This window comes from Vanacampus margaritifer, chromosome 9, assembly GCF_051991255.1.
Source record: "Vanacampus margaritifer isolate UIUO_Vmar chromosome 9, RoL_Vmar_1.0, whole genome shotgun sequence".
Lineage (NCBI taxonomy): Eukaryota > Metazoa > Chordata > Actinopteri > Syngnathiformes > Syngnathidae > Vanacampus > Vanacampus margaritifer.
This window is the reverse complement of record NC_135440.1, coordinates 14,117,855-14,140,026: the sequence shown is the minus strand read 5'-3', so window position 1 is coordinate 14,140,026 and position 22,172 is coordinate 14,117,855. Positions and strand designations below refer to the sequence as shown.

Below are 22,172 nucleotides of genomic sequence, written 5' to 3'. Positions count from 1 at the left end.
TACCTAAATTCAGACTTAAGCAAACAGAAACATACAGAAAATAGGTGGAAAAACTGTCAGAAAGGCTGTCTGAGCTGAGATGAAGTTCAATTGTATTTTGCTCTTTTTGTTACCATTTGTGAGTATTCGGGCCAGTGAAGAGAGAAAAAAAAAGTTTGGCAGGATTCTGACTTTATTCTCACTTTAATCTCAGAATTCTCACTTAAAAGTGAGAATTTTGACTTTAATCTCAGAATCCTGACTTTAACTCTTTGACTGCCAAAAACGTTAAATGACGTTTAGTAAAATCTATGGAGGGCCGCCAAGGACGTTAAAAGACGTTCTCCAATTTTTTAAATTTTTTTTTTTGGGGAAACGGGTGGAGGAAAGCCTTGCCCAGCTGTGGTGAAAGTTTCAAGCAGATCTAGTTAGCCTAATGACTATTTTTGGCCCCTAAATGGCAGCAATGACTCTCTTTTGACAAAATTGGGTAGGCGTCAGTAGAAGACGTGAGGCGGAGCTAGAGGGGACAATGGCTGGGGAAGGGAAGAGAAGAGAACATGGCGACCGGTTGCAAGCAGCTCACGCTCGACCAGTTTTTTTCAAAGACGAAAAGCATTTACCAACGCTAAAGAGCACATTCATGACGACGATGATGATCATCATCGATGATGATGATGGTGGTGACTCCGAGGTTGGAAGCATTGACGCGGCAGTAGAAGACGTGAGGCGGAGCTAGATGGCTGAAGAAGCGAACAATGGCGACCGGTTGCAAGCAGCTCACACTTGGGAATTTTTTTTCAAAGACGAAAGGCATCGACCAACGCTAAGAGCACATTGATGACGACGATGATCATCATCGATGATGATGATGGTGACTCCGAGGTTGACGGCGAAGTTGGAAGCGCTGACGCGGCGGCTATGACGACGTCATAAAGGTTCACGGGCGAGCGATGCTGACACCGGAAAACACGGAGCACAACGCTCAGGCGGACGTTCAATCGGACGACAAAGAGTGCCCCGAGTCCAATGCATATTCATCGGAGGAATTTGTACAGTCTGCTATTTGCTATTCCCCGGAAAAAAAAGGCCGTCAAGAAAGTGTAACGTTTGCACGCAAAACGGACAAAGTGAAAGTGAAAGTAAACTGTTGTGCGAGTCCTGGCGTCTCCTTGCACGCAGGAGAGCGTTACAAAAGGAAAAACTGTATTTGAAACATCACATAATTGTAAGTAGTACCACAGTTGCACACATTTGTAAATAGTTTGCGAAATTGTTTTGTCAAATTGTTACACTGTTGAATGGAAATAAACGTATTTTGCAAACTAAAAACACTTTTTCATTGTTGGTGAAAGCGTTTTACAGAAGTAAAGCACTATTTAGGTGTTTGTGGCATCATTCATGGACAAAAAGAAGTGTAGAATTCACTAGAGTGCATGAAATAACATCGTTTCACAAAAAGCTCTTTTTCTCCGCTTTTTGTTTCAAAACAGAGCATTTCGGTAAAACTAACCATTTTCTATTGTTGATTACTGAAAAACGGAATAAGGTAGAAACAAACTTTTTTTTCTGATGAAAGATGAGAGTTGGTAGTATGTGTGTTTCCATAGTCCAAACACAACATTTTCTGTGGACCTTGAAAGATCAGTCAAAATGCTTAAATCGGCTGGCACTGGCGACATCCCGTTTCTGAAAACGTCTGGCAGTCAAAGAGTTAAAGTCAGAATTACAAGTGCTACTATTATTCTCACTTTAAAGTCAGAATTTTTTATTTAATTTCAGAATTCTCACTTTAAAGTCAGAATTACAAGTGCTACTATTATTCTCACTTTAAAGTCAGAATTTTTTATTTAATTTCAGAATTCTCACTTTAAAGTCAGAATTACAAGTGCTACTATTATTCTCACTTTAAAGTGAGAATTCTGAGAATAAAATGAGTTCTGACTTTAAAGTGAGAATTCTGAGAATAAAGTGAAAATTCTGACTTTAAAGTGAGAATCCTGCCTTTTTTTCTCTCTTCACTAACCCTAATTCTCCTCTGTAGATATGTCACACACAAGCTTATAAAATTTATTTGCCAAGCGCTGTAGGACGCGTGGCAGACAGGAAATATATATATTTTTTTACTGCTGACTATTTGAGACGTGTCAATGCTTTTTGCTGGGATTTTAACTGTTCTGTGTTGCATTTACATTTGAGCTCAAGTGAGCCACTCCGCACTAGAGTTTAATTTCACTGTTACAGTACTTTTTCAAATGAAGCAAGTGTGAACACGGCCGAAAAGATGAACACGCTGAAACAAATCAGCTGGTGATGTTTAGTCAATGTAAAAAGCTGCCTGTACAAGTGGTAAATTCTTTTTTTTCTTTTTCTTTTTCTTTTTTTAATACGAGGAGGAGACATTCGTGAAGATGAGCGGGTGCTTATAGAAAGCTGTTGGAGCATTTATTCAAGTTCAAAGTTTTGTTTGCACTAGCAATGCTGCATACGAGGATGGTCGGAAGTCGGACATATCAATTGTTTTTTCCCAGTTCCGACCTGAAAGCCTTCGAGGCGAAAGTAAACAACCAAAATGGCGGATAGTGATAAATTGTATTTTATTTTTGACCTCCAGCACACTTACCTTCTCGCAATGTTGCTTAATTTATTGTTTTTATCTTATTTCATAAGCATTCCATACAGTTCAGTAGTTTACCGTATAATTTCATGCAGAGAGATAGCGGCATACTGTCACGTACGTTGTGTTACGTGAAGTTATGTCGAATATTTATGAATGAAGAAAAGTTTTATCTGCGTCGAATTAATTGTATTTTACCATTCATAGGAAGTTTCCAAATGTGAAGTCGGGTCTTTTTTTTCCCCGGCAAGTGGAATTTCCGAGTTCATGGGGGCGTTCTTGTACACATTTCCTGGTTTGAACTGGGAAAAGTTTGACTTCCGATCATCCTCGAATGCAGCATAAGACAATTAGCTCACTAATTGAATGACTACTAGTCCCCCGACTATATTTCTGTCACAGTCGTTTTATTAATATGCTGAATTGTTGAGACTGCAGGATGTTGAATTATTACTCAAATGGCTTGCCATAAGCAACCTCACCTTGACGATCACAAACAAAGATCAGGCACTTTTTGCAATATTATACAAGAGATATTTACAATGTTTCAACAGGTGGAGTGAACCACTTGGAGAAGGGGAGGGGTCTGATGTGTGTGTGTGTGTGCGTGCGTGTGTGGGTGGGTAGAACTCAAGCACTTGAGGTGAGTGCGGTCTTCTTCTCGCTCTCCTCCATGACCACCACGTCGCGGGCCAACCTCCTGACCACGCCGGGCGACCGCAGCTCCACGTCTTCCGAGTGGGAGGGGCCAGAAGGGTAACCGTAGTGATAGGGAGGAGGGGCATGACTACGGTAATAAGGGTCCTCCTCACTCTCCTCTTCATCTTCCTCCTCGTCGTCGTCGTCGTCTCGGGCTCCTTGGTCGTTGTAAGCCACTGCAGAAGGGTTGTAGTAGGGTTGGTTGTAGGGCTGGTAGCCACCGTGAGGCAAAGTTTGGACTGTGAGAGGGTGAGGGGAACAGTAGCAGAGTTAGAGCTGCCTAGATGACTTTTTTTTTGGGGGGGGGGGGGGGGGGGGTTACTGCCCAGCCACCATTTTAAAAAGAGAAGAAATATGAGGAGCATGCAGAGGTTGAAATCTCATCCCTTAGAAATAGTGACAACACCCAGCCCAAAATCCAAGGGGGTTGTGGCCATCTTTTAAGCAGGCAAACTCAATAACAGAGCCAAGAAGAACTCCTCACTTGCAGAGTGGGCCTGAAAGACGAGATTAGCGCTGAAGAGATTGGAAGAGGCTGCGGCACGGAAGCATTGTGTGCACATAATAACAGCATTATGGTCTGTTTTTGGTAAACTATAATCCAGGGTTGCCTCGGAGATTGTCAAAATATGGCGGCGGGAATTTGATGTTTTCTTTTTCTGAAAAAATCCAACGTGTGCAAATGTGAAGCGATTCTGGGACGGCGTGGCGGACGCTCCTGCAGGGAGTTTTAAATGCTTGCAATTGTCCATCGCAAAGGAGGACGGATGTCTTGAGGAAGTCTTTGAATCTACAGGATGCAGAGGAAGGACAGCTGGAGAACGCTGGTCAGTAATCATTCCCATAGTCCCGTTGAACTTGAGTCGTGGATGAGGAAGAGGAGGAAAGGGAAGAAGGAAAAGAGATGTTACCTCAAGTCACAAAGACACCCAAAGACACCAGATGCTTCAAACGCTCAAACTGCACTGACACAGTTTGCAGAGTTCTGACAGGGGAATTAATTAGTGTTGAACTGGAAGAAAACAATGTAATCATTACAATTTAAGGACATCAAACATCTCGATTTAATTTCATAAGAAAAAAAACACTGCAACAGATGAATTTTATACATACATGAATTATACACTTTATATATTCTCGTTTGCTGTTGGCCTCTAGGGAGGTTGCAAAATTGGAGAGACGAACCCCCCTCGGTTAGAGTGACCAAACATCCTCTTTTGCCAGGACTTTTGTTTTTTAATAAAGTCATGAAAATGTCCAGTTTTCATAATTTTTCACATAGGACCAATTAGTATGTATTGAATTTGACCGGCACTTGGTGCAATAATTTGGAGGCGGAGAGCACCGGCATGTTGCTACCATGACTGGTAGACCGCAGATGTTTTGTGTGTGTATTATTGTTATATCTTTTTTAAACGTATTCTATTTTTTTAAGAAAAAAGTGGGTCAGCCTTTTTTATGCACTCACAAAAATATTTCAAGCCTAATTTAAGATTTTTGTATTGTTTTTCATAACAAATTCCCATGTACTTATATATATATATATATATATATATTATTATTATTTTTTTACATAATTTTAACAAACCTACCAAATCAAACTTATTTGATATATATTCATTAATCTAACAAAGCCTATTGATTTTAAATGCATATTCCTCAGGTTTATGTATTTAGTATTAATAAAGTATAATTATTTTTTTATTTTTTTACGTTTTGGGGACATCTGCATTCAGTTTCATCCCAAAAACATAAAAATGTATACTTTTTTTTTAATGGACATAAGTGTTTTTCACATAGTAGTATATTTTTCGTATATAGGTAACCTGATTATTATGCAATTCAAACAATATACTTTATGTATTTTAAATAAATACTCTCATTATTATTAATTTAGAGTAATTATACTTTATTAATACAGAAACCTGATGCATTTAAAATGAATGGGCTTTGTTAGACTAATGAATATATATTATATAAGTTTGATTTGGTAGGTAAATGGGAATTTGTCATGTAAAAAAAAATTACATACATCTTAAGTGAGGCTTGAAAATTTTCTGTGAGCGTAAACCTCACTTTCTCAGCGTTCAAATACAATACTGAGCTATGTCTGTGGCCAGATTTTAGCTCACTGGTAGCATACTGTGCTTCCGAACCGAGGCAAGGCGCAGTGCAGGTTCGACTTAACAAAAAATAAAACAAAAAAAAAGGCTGTCGCGGGAGGTTGACTGCTTCAAAAATAGATCTTGGAGTAAAAAATGTTGGGCTTGCAGCATTATTTATCCAGTTGTCAAGCGAGACTTCAGAATATAATTATTTATTTTTTACCCATACAGAGGAGGCATATGTTAAATTAGTTATAATGTGTGGCGAGTAAGCTTTGAGTACCATTTAAGTATCTCGAGGCAAGGCCGAGTGTCGTCATTTTTAGAAATAGGGTCACCCTACCCTAGGTTAGCTTAGCGCAAGCTAGTGGCTACGACAAACATGGCACAGATGGATTTAAAACTTTGCTAAAACTGAATAATACGTAGTATATTGTTTAGAAGAATATTGCCTCAAATGCTAAGCATGATAAACAGTGAAATTGTTTCACATAAAATTAGTCTTCATAAAATTTAAAGTTGTTTGAATGTCTTCTAGTTGAAGCTACATTTTCGTATAGTGAATTCAAATGCAATCTGACATGCAACCAACAAACAAATGCTGGTGTTTATGACAAAGAGATGTACAATTTCACCCACAAACCCTTCAGAACAGAACAGAACAGACGAGGCTTTTCAAAGTTATAAACAACAACATAGTGACTGGATAACTTTCAGGAATATGAATGTGGCTTGATGGTTTTAAAAGACGACACAGGTGTCAAAAGCTGTTAGAGGTGTGATAGCTTTGCTGTGAAGAAGGCCCATCAGACGTGCAGCCTGCTCATCACTATCAATATTCAAATCCGCCTTTTATCTGCGTTGGGGTTTGTTTACCAAACCACACACTCAGACAGTTGTCGAATACATAAACTTGTCAGTGCAACAGTTCTAAAAGCCAGATTATGAGTGTGTGCGATGTCTGAGAGGTTTATGAGAACAATAACAAAGTGCGAAGCCGCCGCCGCTGTCTACATCGTCGCCCTTAATAAATAAATAAATATATATTTATTTATTTTTTACAAAATGGAGCAGCTGCCTCAAATTCGGTCCAAATAGGAGGTTGATATGTCTGCATGAATTATTAAGAAGTAGAACATTTGGCTGGTCTGCCCGAATAAATATAATTCATTTCAAATTAATTAGGCTTAGAAATAGAAAAACACGAGGACATTTTGTGTTGTGAAAATAAGATTTTGGGTGTAACCACAACTACTACTGAGATGAGATTCGTCATATCAGGGAATTGTGCAATCAGAGCGGTCTGAAGAAGTTACATTAATGATGTACTCAATTATAGAAAATGAGTTTGTTGATTTCCCTTTTAAGCGTTGCCAAATTGTATTTATTTGTGGGATGAGCAGCAGAGCCGAGTATGAGGACAGCAACCGTTTAAAAAAAATAATAAAATCTGCCAAATCCTCTGGCGATGCCAAACAGCTGGTTTCGCTGTTGCCATTCGCTGTCGTTTTGAGCCTGATTGGGAACACCTGCCACATTTGGCTGATTTGGATAGAGGGGAACTTCAAAATGGTGTCTGGTAAAACTAAGTAGTGGGAATGTTTGGAGTGAGCCCTAGTGAATTGTGGTATAAGTTAACAGAATGATTTTCAAAAACAGACTCGTGAAATTTTTTATATTTTGTTGCACAGACTTTTGAAGCAATGACTGTCAAGCCAAAAGTGGAACTTTTTGACAAGGCATATCAGCTCTATGTTCAAAGATACAAAAACAAAGCAGAGCAAAAAAATAAAAACACTGTCCCTACTATGAAATATGGAGTTGTTTCTGTTATGAACTTTGTCACATTTAGACTACAAGAGTAACTATTTTCATCCAAAACACCACAACTTAAACCAAAATGGCTGCCAAAAACAACACAGACTAATGCAGAGATATCAAAACGAAATTCTGACGCTGTGGCAAGATGACCACGTTTGTGACGCCCCCCACGGAGCGGGGATTATCAGAGAACACCTCCAGAATGTCCTGACCTCAACCCCCCCTTTGTGACCAGCATGAGGAGGAGCTGCCAGGTTTATACGTCTGTGTGGTTCTTTAACATTACCTCTGAATTGTTTTTGTTTTTAATAATCTGTTTGGCATCAGTAGAGATATTTTTCACGATAATTCTTACAGTTCATGACTGACAGGAGCAATCGAAAATAGTGTTTTCAATTTGCAGCATTTTTTATTCATGATGTCAAAATTTGACCCCACCCCCCCCCCCCCTTCCTTAAATAAAACCTTCACTGTCTACTTATGTAGCGTGCTGGTCTAATTAAGTACAAATAGTTGATTACTGTACCCAAGTCGATTTTCGGTGCGCTTACCTCCAACATTGTACCCCAAACAAGAGTTCTGGTCGCAGTAACCCGGTGAACCTGCCGGTCCGGTTGAACCCGGATTGCCCGGCCTCCCTGGAATCCCCGGGGTCCCAGGCCGACCGAGGGGCCCCTGACTGCCTGTGCGTCCCTCACCCGGTAAGCCTGAGGGACAGAATCAGAGCAAGGTGTGCAAGTATAGGTAAATAATGACAAATAAAATGCAGCATCCAGCGTGGATGATGTCATCGAACTATCAACTTTCCCAGACTACTCCTGCAACAAAAGCGATACTAAAGAATTAAGAACTGCGCCTGCCATGTGGATTCTGCACAAAGGAAGCCACAGGGGGAAAGAGAAGCTGGCTAACAAGCAGACATTTACCCACAGGGTCCCGTTTTATGGACTCCATCACGACTCACTTTCAGAGTCAGCCAGAGATGAAATCGACAGTATATTTGGCTAAGTGAGATGTCCCATTTGGATCCATTGGACATTATTTCTTAAAAATAACATCCCTGTAATGCACGATTAATGGATGAGCGTGGTTCATCTTTGAGTTAAAGGAAGCTTATTTCAAATATCACAAGAATGTGTTCTACGCACTCAAGGCTATCCGCCATGCTGAGGCAGACAAATCCCAATGCTTATGAGGAAATCAAGTTTGAGTCCTTTTGTCTGAAGTGCAACACACTCCCTCGAGCTGCCTTTGATTTCATCAGAGAGCAAAAGCGCAACCAGTCTTAAATCTACTGCTGAAACATACAGTATGCGGTTTTGTCGGAAGAAACGCGACGAGCTCCAGAGGCTCGAAGCACTTCGACATACTTGGGGAATAATCGAGCAGCGTTCAGACGGTTCCGGTAAATGCAGACCTCTGCCAAGGCCTTTGTCGCCCATGAAATCAATGTGCGAAGATTGATGATCTGGAGGCTTATCGGCTAAAAGAAGGTCAAGTTTCATCCACGGGAACAAAATAGAATCCTATATTGGCACAAAAAATTCCAACCTGAACTGATGAGATTCGATTTTTGTCAATTCAAATAAATTATACATGAGGTTTCTTGTTTCATTCGTGGTGGCCTTTTTGGTTGAATTCACGTGTCTAAGCTTACGGCAGCCATTTGCCTCGTTTTTTATTTCATATACGGCAGTTTTTATTTGTATTTTTTAACAACATTCCAAACAATATCTTTTTCATAGTTGACATTTTTAACAAACAATCACGCTGTTGTATAAGATGTAACATTGACTACTTTTCATTGTGTCAACGTGTCATTTTCCTCATGAAATGATAGAATCAAATATCTGCTGAAATGTGAGGGGTGGGCTCACCTTTTGTGACATACTGTAATATCAAACACATTAGACAGTAAATTGCAAAAACTTCTTGGTGGAGTTCATCTCACCTGGTGGTCCTGGGGGTCCCCTCGGTCCTTGAGTCCCAACACCTTGACTCCCCCTCTCACCCTTCTCCCCTGCAAGACCTGACGACAGCATGTGGCATTTTACTACTTTATACCATACAATTATATTTTATATATTATATATATTATTTATAGCACACAATTGATTGACAATGGACAGAGAATCCATTCCTGCCCGTCTCCGTCTTGACACGCGTCATCCCTTCGAGTCCTATTTGGTCTGCATGTCACTCAAACATCTTCGTCCCTCACCTCTCTCTCCTGGTCGCCCGCTCTGCCCGTTAGGACCAGGGAAACCGGGTCTGCCGGACGGTCCTTGCTCTCCCTGAGGTCCTGGGGGGCCTCTTCTGCCAGGCTCACCAGGTGGTCCGGGCACCGTACGCACTGATGTAGCTGACTGGACTGGGATCTGGTTCAGGATGGAGTTGTAGCGAGACAAGTGGCCTGCAAACGGGAAGAGGTGATGATGAGGATGATGTAAGAAGGCATTGGAGGGGTTGTTCCCCTCAAAGGAATGCTTGTTATTACCACAAAAAAAACGGCCAGCAGGTGGCAGCAGAGTATAAGAGATCAACCAGGGTCATGTTGCAAAAGCTATTTTCCCCACTGTTTTAAACAGATGTATGAATAATGATGAAACTCAGCTATATTCTACAGTAATGCTAATTGCTGCAAAATGGAAACAGATAGAAATATACTTTCTTTTTTTCCCAATGAATGACGACACTAATCTTTCTTTTGGTAGGTTCCATGTTTTTTTTTTTTATAGCAATAGAACAGAATATTCTGTGGACCTTGCAAAATCAGTCAAAATACAGCAAAACAGTAGGGAGCTAAGAGGGTTGTTTCAGTGAAAATGGCTGGGAGTGAATGAGTTTAAATAAATAGTCTAACAAATGTTGACAGCTACAACATTTTAAAGATTTGAAATTATTTTTGACAAATGTAAAAATTGTAAATAAATTTGTATGCAGGAAGATATATTTTTTCCCCATTATATTTATAAATGCCATTATATTTATAAGTTGTATGTTACAGGATATCATGCGTTATTTTAAATAAAAGGAAAAGTGATATCACATTAATTTGAATTTTTGCTTTTCCATCGATAAAACCAACCTGAGATTTTTTTGTCTCTTGAAATATGTTTAACTGCTCATCAAATGTATCAAAACCACCAGCATATCAAGATGATAAAAATAAAAAAAAATCCATTTATCTGTATGTGACTCCTAGTGGAACAAATTTGGACATAAGACCTTTTTTTTTTTTTTTTTTTTTAAATTTTTAAGACAGTTTAGCACACTGTTTTTAAATGTATTTATCTGAAACTGCTGCACCGCCTCTCTGGTGCTTCACTTTGAAAACTCTAACGTGTACATTGGTACAGAATTATACCTATACCAAAATACTAAAGCTCAGCTTTAATTCACAGCAACCCGCTCATGTATCTAAACAAGATTTATTTATTTTTTTTAATAATACAAACACCTCTTGGTATTTTCTGCTGATTGGCCCTATATCCCCACTTATTCAAGAATTATTTTGTATTATTTTATTTTGCCGATGACTCACTCTGAATGAGCTGCTCGCACACTTGTCTTGCAATAGCACGCACAGCTGCCTGGGATTGCACGTCACCCTGAGGGGGAAAAGCACACATATTTATACACAGACATTATAGATGATCAAATAGGTTTCTCTTTATAGTGTACTTTTCTTCTAGACCAGTAGGTCATACAATAAGTGGGCAGGTTGGTGATGGTCTTTTCGAGTGCAGTACATTCGGGATCTAGTCAGTATAATATATAGTGCATTACATAATAGGATAAAAGAGGAGACCAGGAACTCCCCCCAAACTGTTCCCTCAAGTTTGGAAGCTTAGAGATGCACAAAATGTCTTCATTGACTCATTCACTGCCATGAATTCATTTAAAAAAAAAAAAAAAGATTATTAAAAATTAGGGGTGACAGGCGATTACACTTTTTAATCATAATTAATTGCACTTCACTAGTTAACTCACGATTAATCATAAATTTTATGTCTGTTCTAAATGTAAAATAAAAAATTATAGGTTTTCATACTCTTGTTAGCAAAAGTGGAAAAAAAAGCTAAGCTAATAGAAATAGTTCAAATGAATTTTTTACGTTTATAGCCGTCAATGGCAGTGAATGAATAATAATAATAAAAAAAAAATATCTGAAAAAATTTGGGGCGGCTGCCGATAATTTTTTTTTAATCGTAATTAATCGCATGACTTCACTAGTTAACTCATGATTAATCACAAATTTTATATCTGTTCTAAATGTACAATTAAAAAAAAGAAACGTTTTTCATACTCTTGCTAACAAAAGTGGGGGGAAAATGTTAAACTAATAGAAATAGTTCAAATGAATTTTTGACGTCTATAGTCGTCAATGGCAGTGAATGAGTTAAACGGATTAATGGGTCAATTAATGGATCCAGCTCAACTCTCGATTAATTCACCGAGGTGTGTCCCAATACTCCATTTTGAGCACATCACATGAGGAACTTGCTGTTCTCTTTCAGTGCAAAAAGCATTTCAACACAATGGTGTCGTTAGACCTATTTACGGGGCTCAAGCTTACCTAAAATGTTCTTAGCCCTCCCTAAATGAATTGGTTGTGTATTTTTTTCTATATATATTGTCCAATCAACAGGATTGTTATCAGGCCTGCTGATGAGCTGATCATATATCAGCTGTGTTGGAGAAGGGAAACATCCCAAACCTGCAGGACTCCGGCCCTCGAGGACCGAGTTTAAGCCCAGCCCCGTCCTTGGGGCTAAGCCCCCAAGCCCCCCCCCCCCCCCTTCCATGAAACCTAGTGACGCCCCTGTTTCAACACATCCAGAAAACGTCTGCAGGCCTTGTGAGAAGCCTCCAGCAAATTTGTGAAATGCAGCCTGCTCCATTTATTACAAACCCACCACAGATGCGGGTGGCACTAGCGCGCTAAATTAAATATTTCATGAGACCATTTCCAATAAAAGTTTTAACTTGTGCCTGTTAAATGATCATACACCATCACTGAAGTGAGTTTCATCATTGGGAAGATGCCCACCAGGCACAAAATTTGAATACGGATGGGGAGTGGGGGGGGGGGGGGGGTTGTTTCCTGGAGAGACCTTCTCTCCTCCAGTAAATGAAGCGCAGTAGGACACAAATGACCGTAAAAGTAGATGAAATTGGACGGACGACGGTTTCATTCAGGGTGGTAAAACTGTGTCGTCAAAAAGCCGCACTACAAAACCGAGGCATGAACTTGGACTTGATTGGCTTTCCTCGAAACGAGGAGAATTGCTTGCGCAAAAAAAAAAAAAAACATTTAATGAGAGGAGAGGGATTGATTCCTTCAAAATCAAAACACCGTTGGTGAGTCTGTGCAAGTAATATTTCCATTTCAAAAAAATTGGATTAGTTCTAACCACCATTGATTGACTGCGGAGTCGGCAGACTTACTCTTTCTCCTTTATCTCCTTTGATACCAGCGGGACCCTACAAAGTAAAGCACAGGAGGAGAATACAAATCTGACCATGGCTAGCACAAACAATACTTTTGAAGTTTTTTGGGGGAAAATATAATCCATCCATGCAGGTTGTTTGTGTGCACATAAAAGTGTACACAAAATGGTGGCTTGGAGGGCTTCTGGCGTTACTGTAAAGCACACAGATCATATCTGCTCACAGCACATACAGCAAAAAAGCTGCCAAGCAAACCCCCCCCGGATATCAGAGTGCAGCACATTGTAATGATAAATATTACTCGCCTGTGATTTATTAATCAAGTTAAGCATATTGCAGCCTTGGAATAAAAAGCTTGTTTATCATTTGTGCGATAGACGACAATTATATTGTGGAGGGCGGGCTCTTTGTGATGCAAATTGCTTTATTAAAAGTGCAGTTCACCTTTTCAAGTGGAACTCCTCAGTGTGCGGCGTGCTAAAGAGTTGAATCCAAAATATTGCCAGCCCTCAAATTTGCGCCGCTACATTAATTCATTGAACTACAGGACCAGGTGTTTATTTGAAGTTATAAAGCGATGCGCACACTTGCTGTGTGCTGATTGGCTGATGGTAAATTGCTACTTCGGTGTTACCATGGAAATGGAGTGTTCCTATAAATAAACACAATCGGGCCCTCCCACAGTGACCATGAAGTCAAATTGAAACGTAATATGCAGTGCTTTTATTTTGAAAGTTGTGCTTTTATTTCTACACGTGTGAATGGAAGTAACAAGTGAGGTAGTGAGCAAGAGCTACACCTTGTTTTTTTTCCAATCTCAGTATTTATACATTTTTTCCAGAAATTAGTTTTCCAAAAACGAGATTAGCAAAAATGACGATAGTGGTCCTAATGTAGCAATATACTTATTTCCTTATTTGCACGGTGGAAGGAAGAGGGCCAGATAAAGCTGTATACAAATCAACACTTTAATATACTGTACATTTTGAGTGTATCATAAAACATCATTGTATGAATATATTTGGGGGTCTTGATTAGGAATGACTAAAATGAGTCGGTGGTTGGTGCACATTGTTAATGATAGAATTTTGACTGTCATTTTAACGACCACTTTTAATTTGAACATTTGCATTTCCTACCTACCGTGCTTACACACATAGCAGTTTGTTGAGAGAAGACAATATGTTTTTTCTAAGTACATGAAAATTAATAGACACGGTTGAGGTTAGCGTTCCAGTTTTTCATGTGGCCCCTTTGCAAAAATTAATTACCCAACCTGCCTTATTACTCTTACATTACATCAGTCACTTCTCCCTCATTATGCCGTCTCCATTTTACTGCTCCTCATTTTGTTTTATTTGCATATTTTAAGCAGTGCTTATCTTTTGCTATATATATATTAGGGGTGTAACAAAAAACGATTTGAACCGCAAATCCGGTTTTGAGTTTAACGATGCGAGTGCGCCGGCACACGGACTAATGAATCGGTCTAAAAATAGCTTGAACCAGCCGATGGCCCGGTCAAGACGTTATAAATCGGTTTGATTTTATATGGACAATGGAATACTAGATAAAAGTGTTGCCATGTACAGTTGATTCATAGGTCAATTTGATACAGATTAATTAATTAACTAATACCGATATAAATCTATAAGTTGATCATTGTGATTTTTTTTTAAACTTAAATTTCAGAAAATACTAAGCAGTAAACTTGTACATGTACACACGTACAACAGCTACCTTTTATCTCAAACCTCAGGCTTATAACTGTTAGCCACTGTATTTAAACAATCTGTTGCAATCTGTTTCATGTTTGAACAGCATTGAAAATTAATGTTCCATTAATATAACATTCTTCCATGCTTAAGGAGTGAACCCTAACCCAAAGTATGACGTTTTGTTGAATATTTCCATTAAAAAAAATCTATTCAAGAATTGCACGCTGTAATATCGGCAAATACATTTAACACCCCTAATATATATATATATATATATATATATATATATATAAATATATATATAAATATATATATAAATATATATATATATATAAATATATATATATATAAATATATATATATATATATATATATATAAATATATATATATATATAAATATATATATATATATATAAATAAATATATATATATATATATAAATAAATATATATATATATAAATATATATATAAATATATATATAAATAAATATATATATATATATATATAAATAAATATATATATATATATATATAAATAAATATATATATATATATATATATATATATATATATATATATATATATATATATATATATATATATTAATATATATATAAATATATATATATATATATATATATATATATATATATATATATATATATATATACAGTGAGGAAAATAAGTATTTCACCCCCTGGTGATTTTGTGAGTTTGACCCTTTACAGAGAAAGGAACGGTCTATAATTTTCATGGTAGGTTCATCTTAACAGTGAGAGACAGAATATTAAAAAAAATCCCAGGAAATCACATTATATTAATTTTAAACATTTATTTGTCTTTTATTGAGGAAAATAAGTATTTCACCCCCTAGCAAAACATGACTCAGTACTTGGTGGAGAAACCCTTGTTGGCAAGCACAGCGGTCAGACGTTTCTTGTAGTTGGTCACCAAGTTTGCGCAGATCCCAGGAGGGATTGTGTCTTTGCAGATCCTCTCCAAATCCTGAAGATTTCGAGGCTGTTGCTTGGCAACTCGAAGCTTCAGCTCCCTCCACAAGTTCTCTATAGGATTAAGGTCTGGAGACTGACTAGGCCACTCCATAACCTTAATGTGCTTCTTCTTGAGCCACTCCTTTGTTGCCTTTGCTGTATGTTTTGGGTCATTGTCATGCTGAAACACCCATCCACGACCCATTTTCAATATCCTGGCTGAGGGAAGGAGGTTCTCACCCAAGATTTCCCGGTACATGGCCCCATTCATCCTCCCCTCGATCCGGTGAAGTCGTCCTGTACCCTTAGCAGAGAAACAGCCCCAAAACATAACGTTTCCACCACCATGCTTGACGGTGGGGATGGTGTTCTTGGGGTCAAAGTCAGCTTTTTTCGCCCTCCAAACACGGCGAGTCGAGTTGATGCCAAAGAGCTCGATTTTAGTCTCATCTGACCACAGCACTTTCTCCCAAGCCTCCTCTGAATCATCCAGGTGCTCATTGGCAAACTTCAGACGGGCCTGTACATGTGCCTTCTTGAGCAGGGGGACCTTGCGGGCACTACAGGATTTCAATCCATTACGGCGTAGTGTGTTACCAATGGTCATCTTGGTGACTGTGGTCCCAGCTGCCTTGATATCATCAACAAGCTCCTGCCGTGTAGTTCTGGGTTGTTTCCTCACCTTTCTCATGATCCGGTTCACTCCACGAGGTGAGATCTTGCGTGGAGCACCAGACCGAGGGAGATTGATGGTCAATTGGTGTGTCTTCCATTTTCTAACTATCGCACCAACAGTTGACTCCTTTTCACCCAGCTGCTTGCTAATGGTCTTGTAGCCCATTCCAGCCTTGTGCAGGTCTAAAATCTTGTCCCTGGGTCTGTGGGAGCCAGAATTCTTGCTGGTTGGTAGGGGGTGAAATACTTATTTTCCTCAATAAAAGACAAATAAATGTTTAAAATTAATATAATGTGATTTCCTGGGATTTTTTTTAATATTCTGTCTCTCACTGTTAAGATGAACCTACCATGAAAATTATAGACCGTTCCTTTCTTTGTAAAGGGTCAAACTCACAAAATCACCAGGGGGTGAAATACTTATTTTCCTCACTGTATATATATTAATATATATATATATATATATATATATATATATTAATATATATATATATATATATATATATATATATATATATATTAATATTAGAAGGAATGCATCACAGGTATTCCCAATGAACACAAATCTTAAGTGTGTTAAAACAATTGTCAACATGACCATTACACCATTTATGCTTTCATTGCAAATGTAGTCGCATTATTCAGAGGAGAGCTGCTAAAAAGGAGATAAATGGAGTTTGTGAAGAATTGTACTAAAACTGAGAAAATCCTCCCGAGCAAAGTGCAGGGAATTGCTTGACTTTCTACAAGAAGGCAAAAACGTTTTTTAAATGACTGAAGATTTCGTGGTCACATGAATTGGAATCAACACCATGTTATATTCATTCAATTTTATAAATGATGAACTATTAATCAGCTTACCGAAGATCCATGCTCCCCTTGAGGACCTGCTGATCCAATTGGTCCGGGAGCTCCAGGCGCACCCGGGGCTCCCTGAGAGATGGAAAGTGCTGCTTGGTTATTGAATGTACTTGACAGGAATGTATTCTCTGGGTAATTCTAAGAAAGCGGAAACTTACAAGAGGGCCCTGCGACCCCTGTCGACCCTGCGGTCCATTATTACCTGGAAGACCCTGTGACCCGTGCAAAGAAAATACACACTTATCATCCATGTTCTTATTTTCTGTGAATTTCAAGATCATCTTAGAGCAACACGGTTCTTTCAACTTCTGTTGACTGACAACACATCTCACGCACCTTCACTTTTGAGTTTCAGGTCTACTTTATATTTATTTCGGTTGCTTCTAAATATTCCTGCGGTTTTGGCACACAGTTGCACACGTTCAGTGTTATTCACCTTGGAAACCTTTGTAAACTGGAATTATCATCCAAACGGGGAAAAAATGGATCGGCTTGCCCGGTGCTCTTTCATCACGGATTCTCGCCTTACGTGGCTCTCATTTCAGCCTGTCTGAAGTGAAGCCAATACAAAGCAACGCCACTGCTAAAATATTGAACACAGCTGAAGATACAAGCCCTCAGATATTCCAACGAACGAGCCTCGAAGTTCTGCTTACGTCTGTTGGCTTGCTTACCGTGTTGAATCCTATTTTGGTGAGGCAAAGCTCGCTGGGAACATTCCCGGCGGCGTTTCGTTTTTCCGAGGCAGCGACGGTATCGAGGGGATATTCATCCGTCCAAACGAAAACACTCGCTCCAACAGCGCTTTGTACATTCTTCACACGGTAACAAACGACGGAAGTGTGAGAGGCGCCCAGGAGTCAAGCGTCAGTCGGACCAAACCACTAAAGACACACTTGAGATGCTAAACTCACATCTAACATTTCCACAAAAACTTGATTGTGTTCATATGCAACAAGAAAAATCCACTTCTTGTATTCTTAGAAGACTACAAAAATTCTCAAAGAAGTCAACAAGTGTAAACAGCCAAGCTTGGGATGTGATTGTGAAGTTACTGCCCTCACAACCAACACTTCCAAGAAATACATCACAGCTTTTGTTAAGAGGTGATAAGCAAATTTTTCGGGGTGGTCAGCAGCCCTTTGACCCACTAGAAAAGATCCACCCCTGCATTATGATGATCTCTACAATGAGAACCAAAACAAGAGAAATCTATAGTAACAGGACATTTTTAATATCATTAATTTGACCTTGACAAGGAGCTGAAAATGAGGAAAACATTTTTGTTTATTAGCTTTAGTCACCTAAACTCATTTGCTCCCATAAACATATTACATTTTATTTCAAATGTTTTAAGTGTCCCAAAGACGTATTTATACGTTAAAAACAACAACAGTTTTTTTATGCTAGAGCACACAGAAGGCTTTGATGCAGCCTCTCAACTGCAGAGAACGGTTGAAGAAATTGTAGTTATTACAAAAACGGCCAGAAGGTGGCAGCAGAGAAAAATAGTTCAACCAGGACCATGTTGAAAAAAAGCTAATTTACCCACATTTTTAAACCTATTTGTGAATAATGATGAAACTTACCTATATTCTAAGGCTTATTTCTGCGAAACGGAAACAGATAGAAATATGCTTCTTCTTTTTTTCTGATGAAAAAAAGAGACTAATATTTTTCTTTTGTTAGGTTCCATGTTTCTATAGCAATAGGACAATATTCTGTGGGCCTTGCAAAATCAATCAAAATCCAGTAAAACAGCCGGGAGCGAAGGGGGTCGCTTCAGTGAAAATGGCTGAGTTAATGAAGATAAATTTTGCTACTATTTTAGTTGTCATTTAGTTGTCAGTTTCTTTGGGTCTTTGCATTTCAAACCCACAACTTTTTCCGACACTCACTATTATTACACCTCTTTTAAGAAAAAAAAGAAATTAAATAGTGATGTGGGCTGTGCAAAATGTTATTTTGAGTTATATGTTGTGGGCTGCTAAAGAAATGGAAGGCCGTCCGTAGTTTGGACACCCCTGGTATAGATATAGGGCAGTGGTGTCCAAACTACAGCCCGGGGGCCATTTGCAGCCTGCCATCCGTTTTTTAATAGGCAGCAGCATATTCTAAAAATGACTTAACATGGCCTGCAATGCTATTAAAAAAAAAAGCGGTCTGAAGTTAGAAGTGTAGCTGTCAAAGAAGTAGGGGACAAACACATTTACAGCAGAAATAGTGTAAGAATTGCTTTTCTGTGGAGAACAATAATTCCCTTTCAGAAACAATAAGGGTTTTATCCACTTCCTGCTCAGTGTCAAGATCCAGTTTGTGAACATGATCACATTAATGGTCTTCTAACATGGTCAGCTTACTAGTACAAGTTGCTCTGTTTTGGTTCTGAATGTGGAGGTGGGATTCCACTGCTGCTCAGTGTAGGGGCGGATCTATTCTAGTGGGACACAGAGCTAAACTATTTGCCGTTTTTAGCAAAAAGCCTTGACGGAGCAGTTTTTCAATATCAACAATGTATACCTGCTTGATTAATGGAGTGGTTTGGAGATGCTGATGACAAGGTTGGTAAAAAAAAAAAGGTGCTTAATGTGATTAAAACAAACAAACACATTTTTGTAAAAAGTGTTAAATTTGGTAAACGTGGTTAAAAAGGTAAACTTGGTAAATGTGTTAAATTAAAAGTACTACATTCGATGAAAGTGGTCAATATGCACAAAAAAAGTAAGATGAAACAGCTAAATGTGATGAAAAAAATTAACTAATTAGATTATTTTTTTAAAGGTACATTTGGTAAAAGTATTACATTTGACAAAAGCTGTCTATGTGGGTTAAAAATGTAAAAGTGGTAAATGTGATTAAAATAAGGTCAATTTGGTAAAACTGCTAAATTGAATTAAAGTGGTTAAAATAGGTAAACGTAGTAAACATGCTAAATTTGGCAAAAGTAGTGGTCAATATTGTGAAAAAAAGGTAACATTGCAAATGTGATTTAAAAAAGCTAAATCTGAAAATTTGATGGATGTGGTGAATGTGTTTAAATAGAAAAAAGAAGGTAAGCGTGCAACGTAAATATATATATTTTAAAATAAAAAGCTCAATTGTGGAGTATGTAATCCTAACGTAAAAATGTCACTGTTTAACTTGTGAGCCTGAAAATATCAGCAAAAATGAGCTTGTACGTATTCACGCCCTCCGCGTTGGCACTTAGGCACACAGCCAAAAACACAGCAGAGACAACTAACCGGGTGGTTGCTAATTTAAAATGATAAGTCATAATGAGGATTTCAAACTCATTTACTTGAAACTGTCCTAGTAACAAAAGATGTCTTACCCTCGCTCCAGGGGGACCATCCCTACCGGGGGAACCCTGACTTCCAGGAGCACCCTAAACACAACATAAACAAGCAGGATTTGAATAATCTCACTGCGCACAACCAAACATAAATGTCATAAACTCTATATACTGAAAGCTGAAATAATAATTGCGATCTTGTCTCAATTTACTCACACAGTTAGTTCGAAGCTATTATTCTGTTGTATGAATGGCAACAGGTGGACCCGTAGGTTAATTGGACCTTTTATCATCTAACAGAAGAGATTTTAATTGTTCTGTCTGTCACTGTTGCTGGCATGTTTACGTAGATGAACAAAGACATTATTTGCAGTCATTTTCAGCCCAATTAAGGGAAAATTGGATAATTTCCACCGGCACACCGGATGACCTCTCGCTAACGTGCTGTCAAACAGTGGTTGGGAATCTGATTTTGAACATTTAGTGAAGACGTGATTGGGGATGCAGTGAAAAATTGGACACTGAAGTTTTCGTAAAATGCTCGAACAAAAAGGGGCTTTGGCCAAAGTCTTCCCACAACGTGGAAGCATGCAATTTGTTTACAAACTATTTTAAAATGCTATTATGGATAAAATGTTGCCTTACCTTGCTACACATCATTAACCATAATATTATTTTGATTTTGACAAATGTTGACCTGGCAGCCGCGCCACACACAAACTGCCTCTTAATTCATTTGAATTAGTTTTATGCAATTTGTTAAGATAATGAGTAACAGTAACATGTTGTCAAAACTCATTAAAGGGGTGAACATTTTTCAGCAGGTCAATTTAATGTCGTCTACACAATGATACGCTGCCCTTTTAGCGGAGTCCAGTCATTATTTATGACAGTACTGTGCTAATATTATTTTATTTTCTGGGAGAAAAAAAAATCTTCATGTAGAGATTAATATTGTTTTCAATTACTGTATTTTCTTGTGCATACTGAAAGAGAGCAATTTATTTTCACAGTAAACATTCAAAATAAACAACATAATTTATATATATATATATATATATATATATATATATATATAATTAAATTAAATATTAAATTAAATTAAATATTAAATTAAATATTAAATTAAATATTAAATCATATATATATATATTTTTTTTAATCTATATATATTTATATTAAAATAGGATGGTCATTTTGAGGGATGAATTGACTCAAAATTCTGAATATTAAAGTAAAATGTGTTGGCAAACACACATTTCCAAACACTACTTGAAGACTATTGTGATAAAGAAGATATGAACACACATAGAAATATAATATTCCTTGCTCAGACAAAACAAATAATTACATGATGCCACACACACACACACACACGCTGATAAAATGAAAGCGAGATAAGGAAGATGGATGCCCAAACACACACTTTGCTGTTCATTGTAGCAGCGTTTTCTTTCCTATCGAACTGGAAGAAAGATGAGGAGATGCTGATGACAAGGTTACACGGTATTTACTGCAGCCACAGATGAAGGAATGAAGATCGAGAAGAAACAAAGAGAGAGAGAGAAAAGAAAGGGATAGAGGGAGAGGTATAGAGTTCTATTGGTGATATTTGCTGTAGCGCTTGAAAAATGGAGGCCATCACGCAAACACACACATTCCTATTCTTCCATCCCGTGATTCCAAGGTAACATTGTGTGCATGCATAGGTTGCAATAAAAGGATGAAGGTCATTTATGGCCTGTAAGTGTTTTCCATACAAATACTGTATTTACTGCAAGCATGACTTTACTATTGCATTAACACACATTTGTGAAAGAAATGTCGGAAATGAATACTTTCGTCAATTGAGGACGCTACTCAGCTTGTTGATTGATTTAAATGAAGTCATTATCAACAGGAAACCATTTGTTAGCCAAATACTCAAAAATGAGATTATTTGAAACTCAGCGCTCTT

The 22,172-nt window shown here is 38.0% G+C and overlaps 1 protein-coding gene across 3 annotated transcripts in view; it reads right to left on the bottom strand.

Annotated features, from left to right (window-relative positions):
- Positions 1-2,574: 2,574 nt before the first annotated feature.
- col14a1a (collagen, type XIV, alpha 1a) overlaps positions 2,575-22,172 on the bottom strand; it is a 109,035-nt gene continuing 89,437 nt past the window's right edge. For 2 of the 3 annotated variants that reach the window (XM_077575033.1, XM_077575034.1), the window contains exons 40-48: positions 20,255-20,308; positions 17,082-17,135; positions 16,924-16,995; positions 12,673-12,708; positions 10,766-10,832; positions 9,443-9,634; positions 9,173-9,250; positions 7,773-7,928; positions 3,984-4,152 (exon numbers count right to left, since the gene is read on the bottom strand). In XM_077575033.1, the coding sequence (XP_077431159.1) occupies positions 4,124-4,152; positions 7,773-7,928; positions 9,173-9,250; positions 9,443-9,634; positions 10,766-10,832; positions 12,673-12,708; positions 16,924-16,995; positions 17,082-17,135; positions 20,255-20,308 (738 nt within the window). In that variant the 3' untranslated portion in view covers positions 3,984-4,123. Of the gene's footprint in view, positions 3,535-3,983; positions 4,153-7,772; positions 7,929-9,172; positions 9,251-9,442; positions 9,635-10,765; positions 10,833-12,672; positions 12,709-16,923; positions 16,996-17,081; positions 17,136-20,254; positions 20,309-22,172 lie in introns of those variants that run through there. The other variant, XM_077575035.1, reaches the window with a different exon arrangement.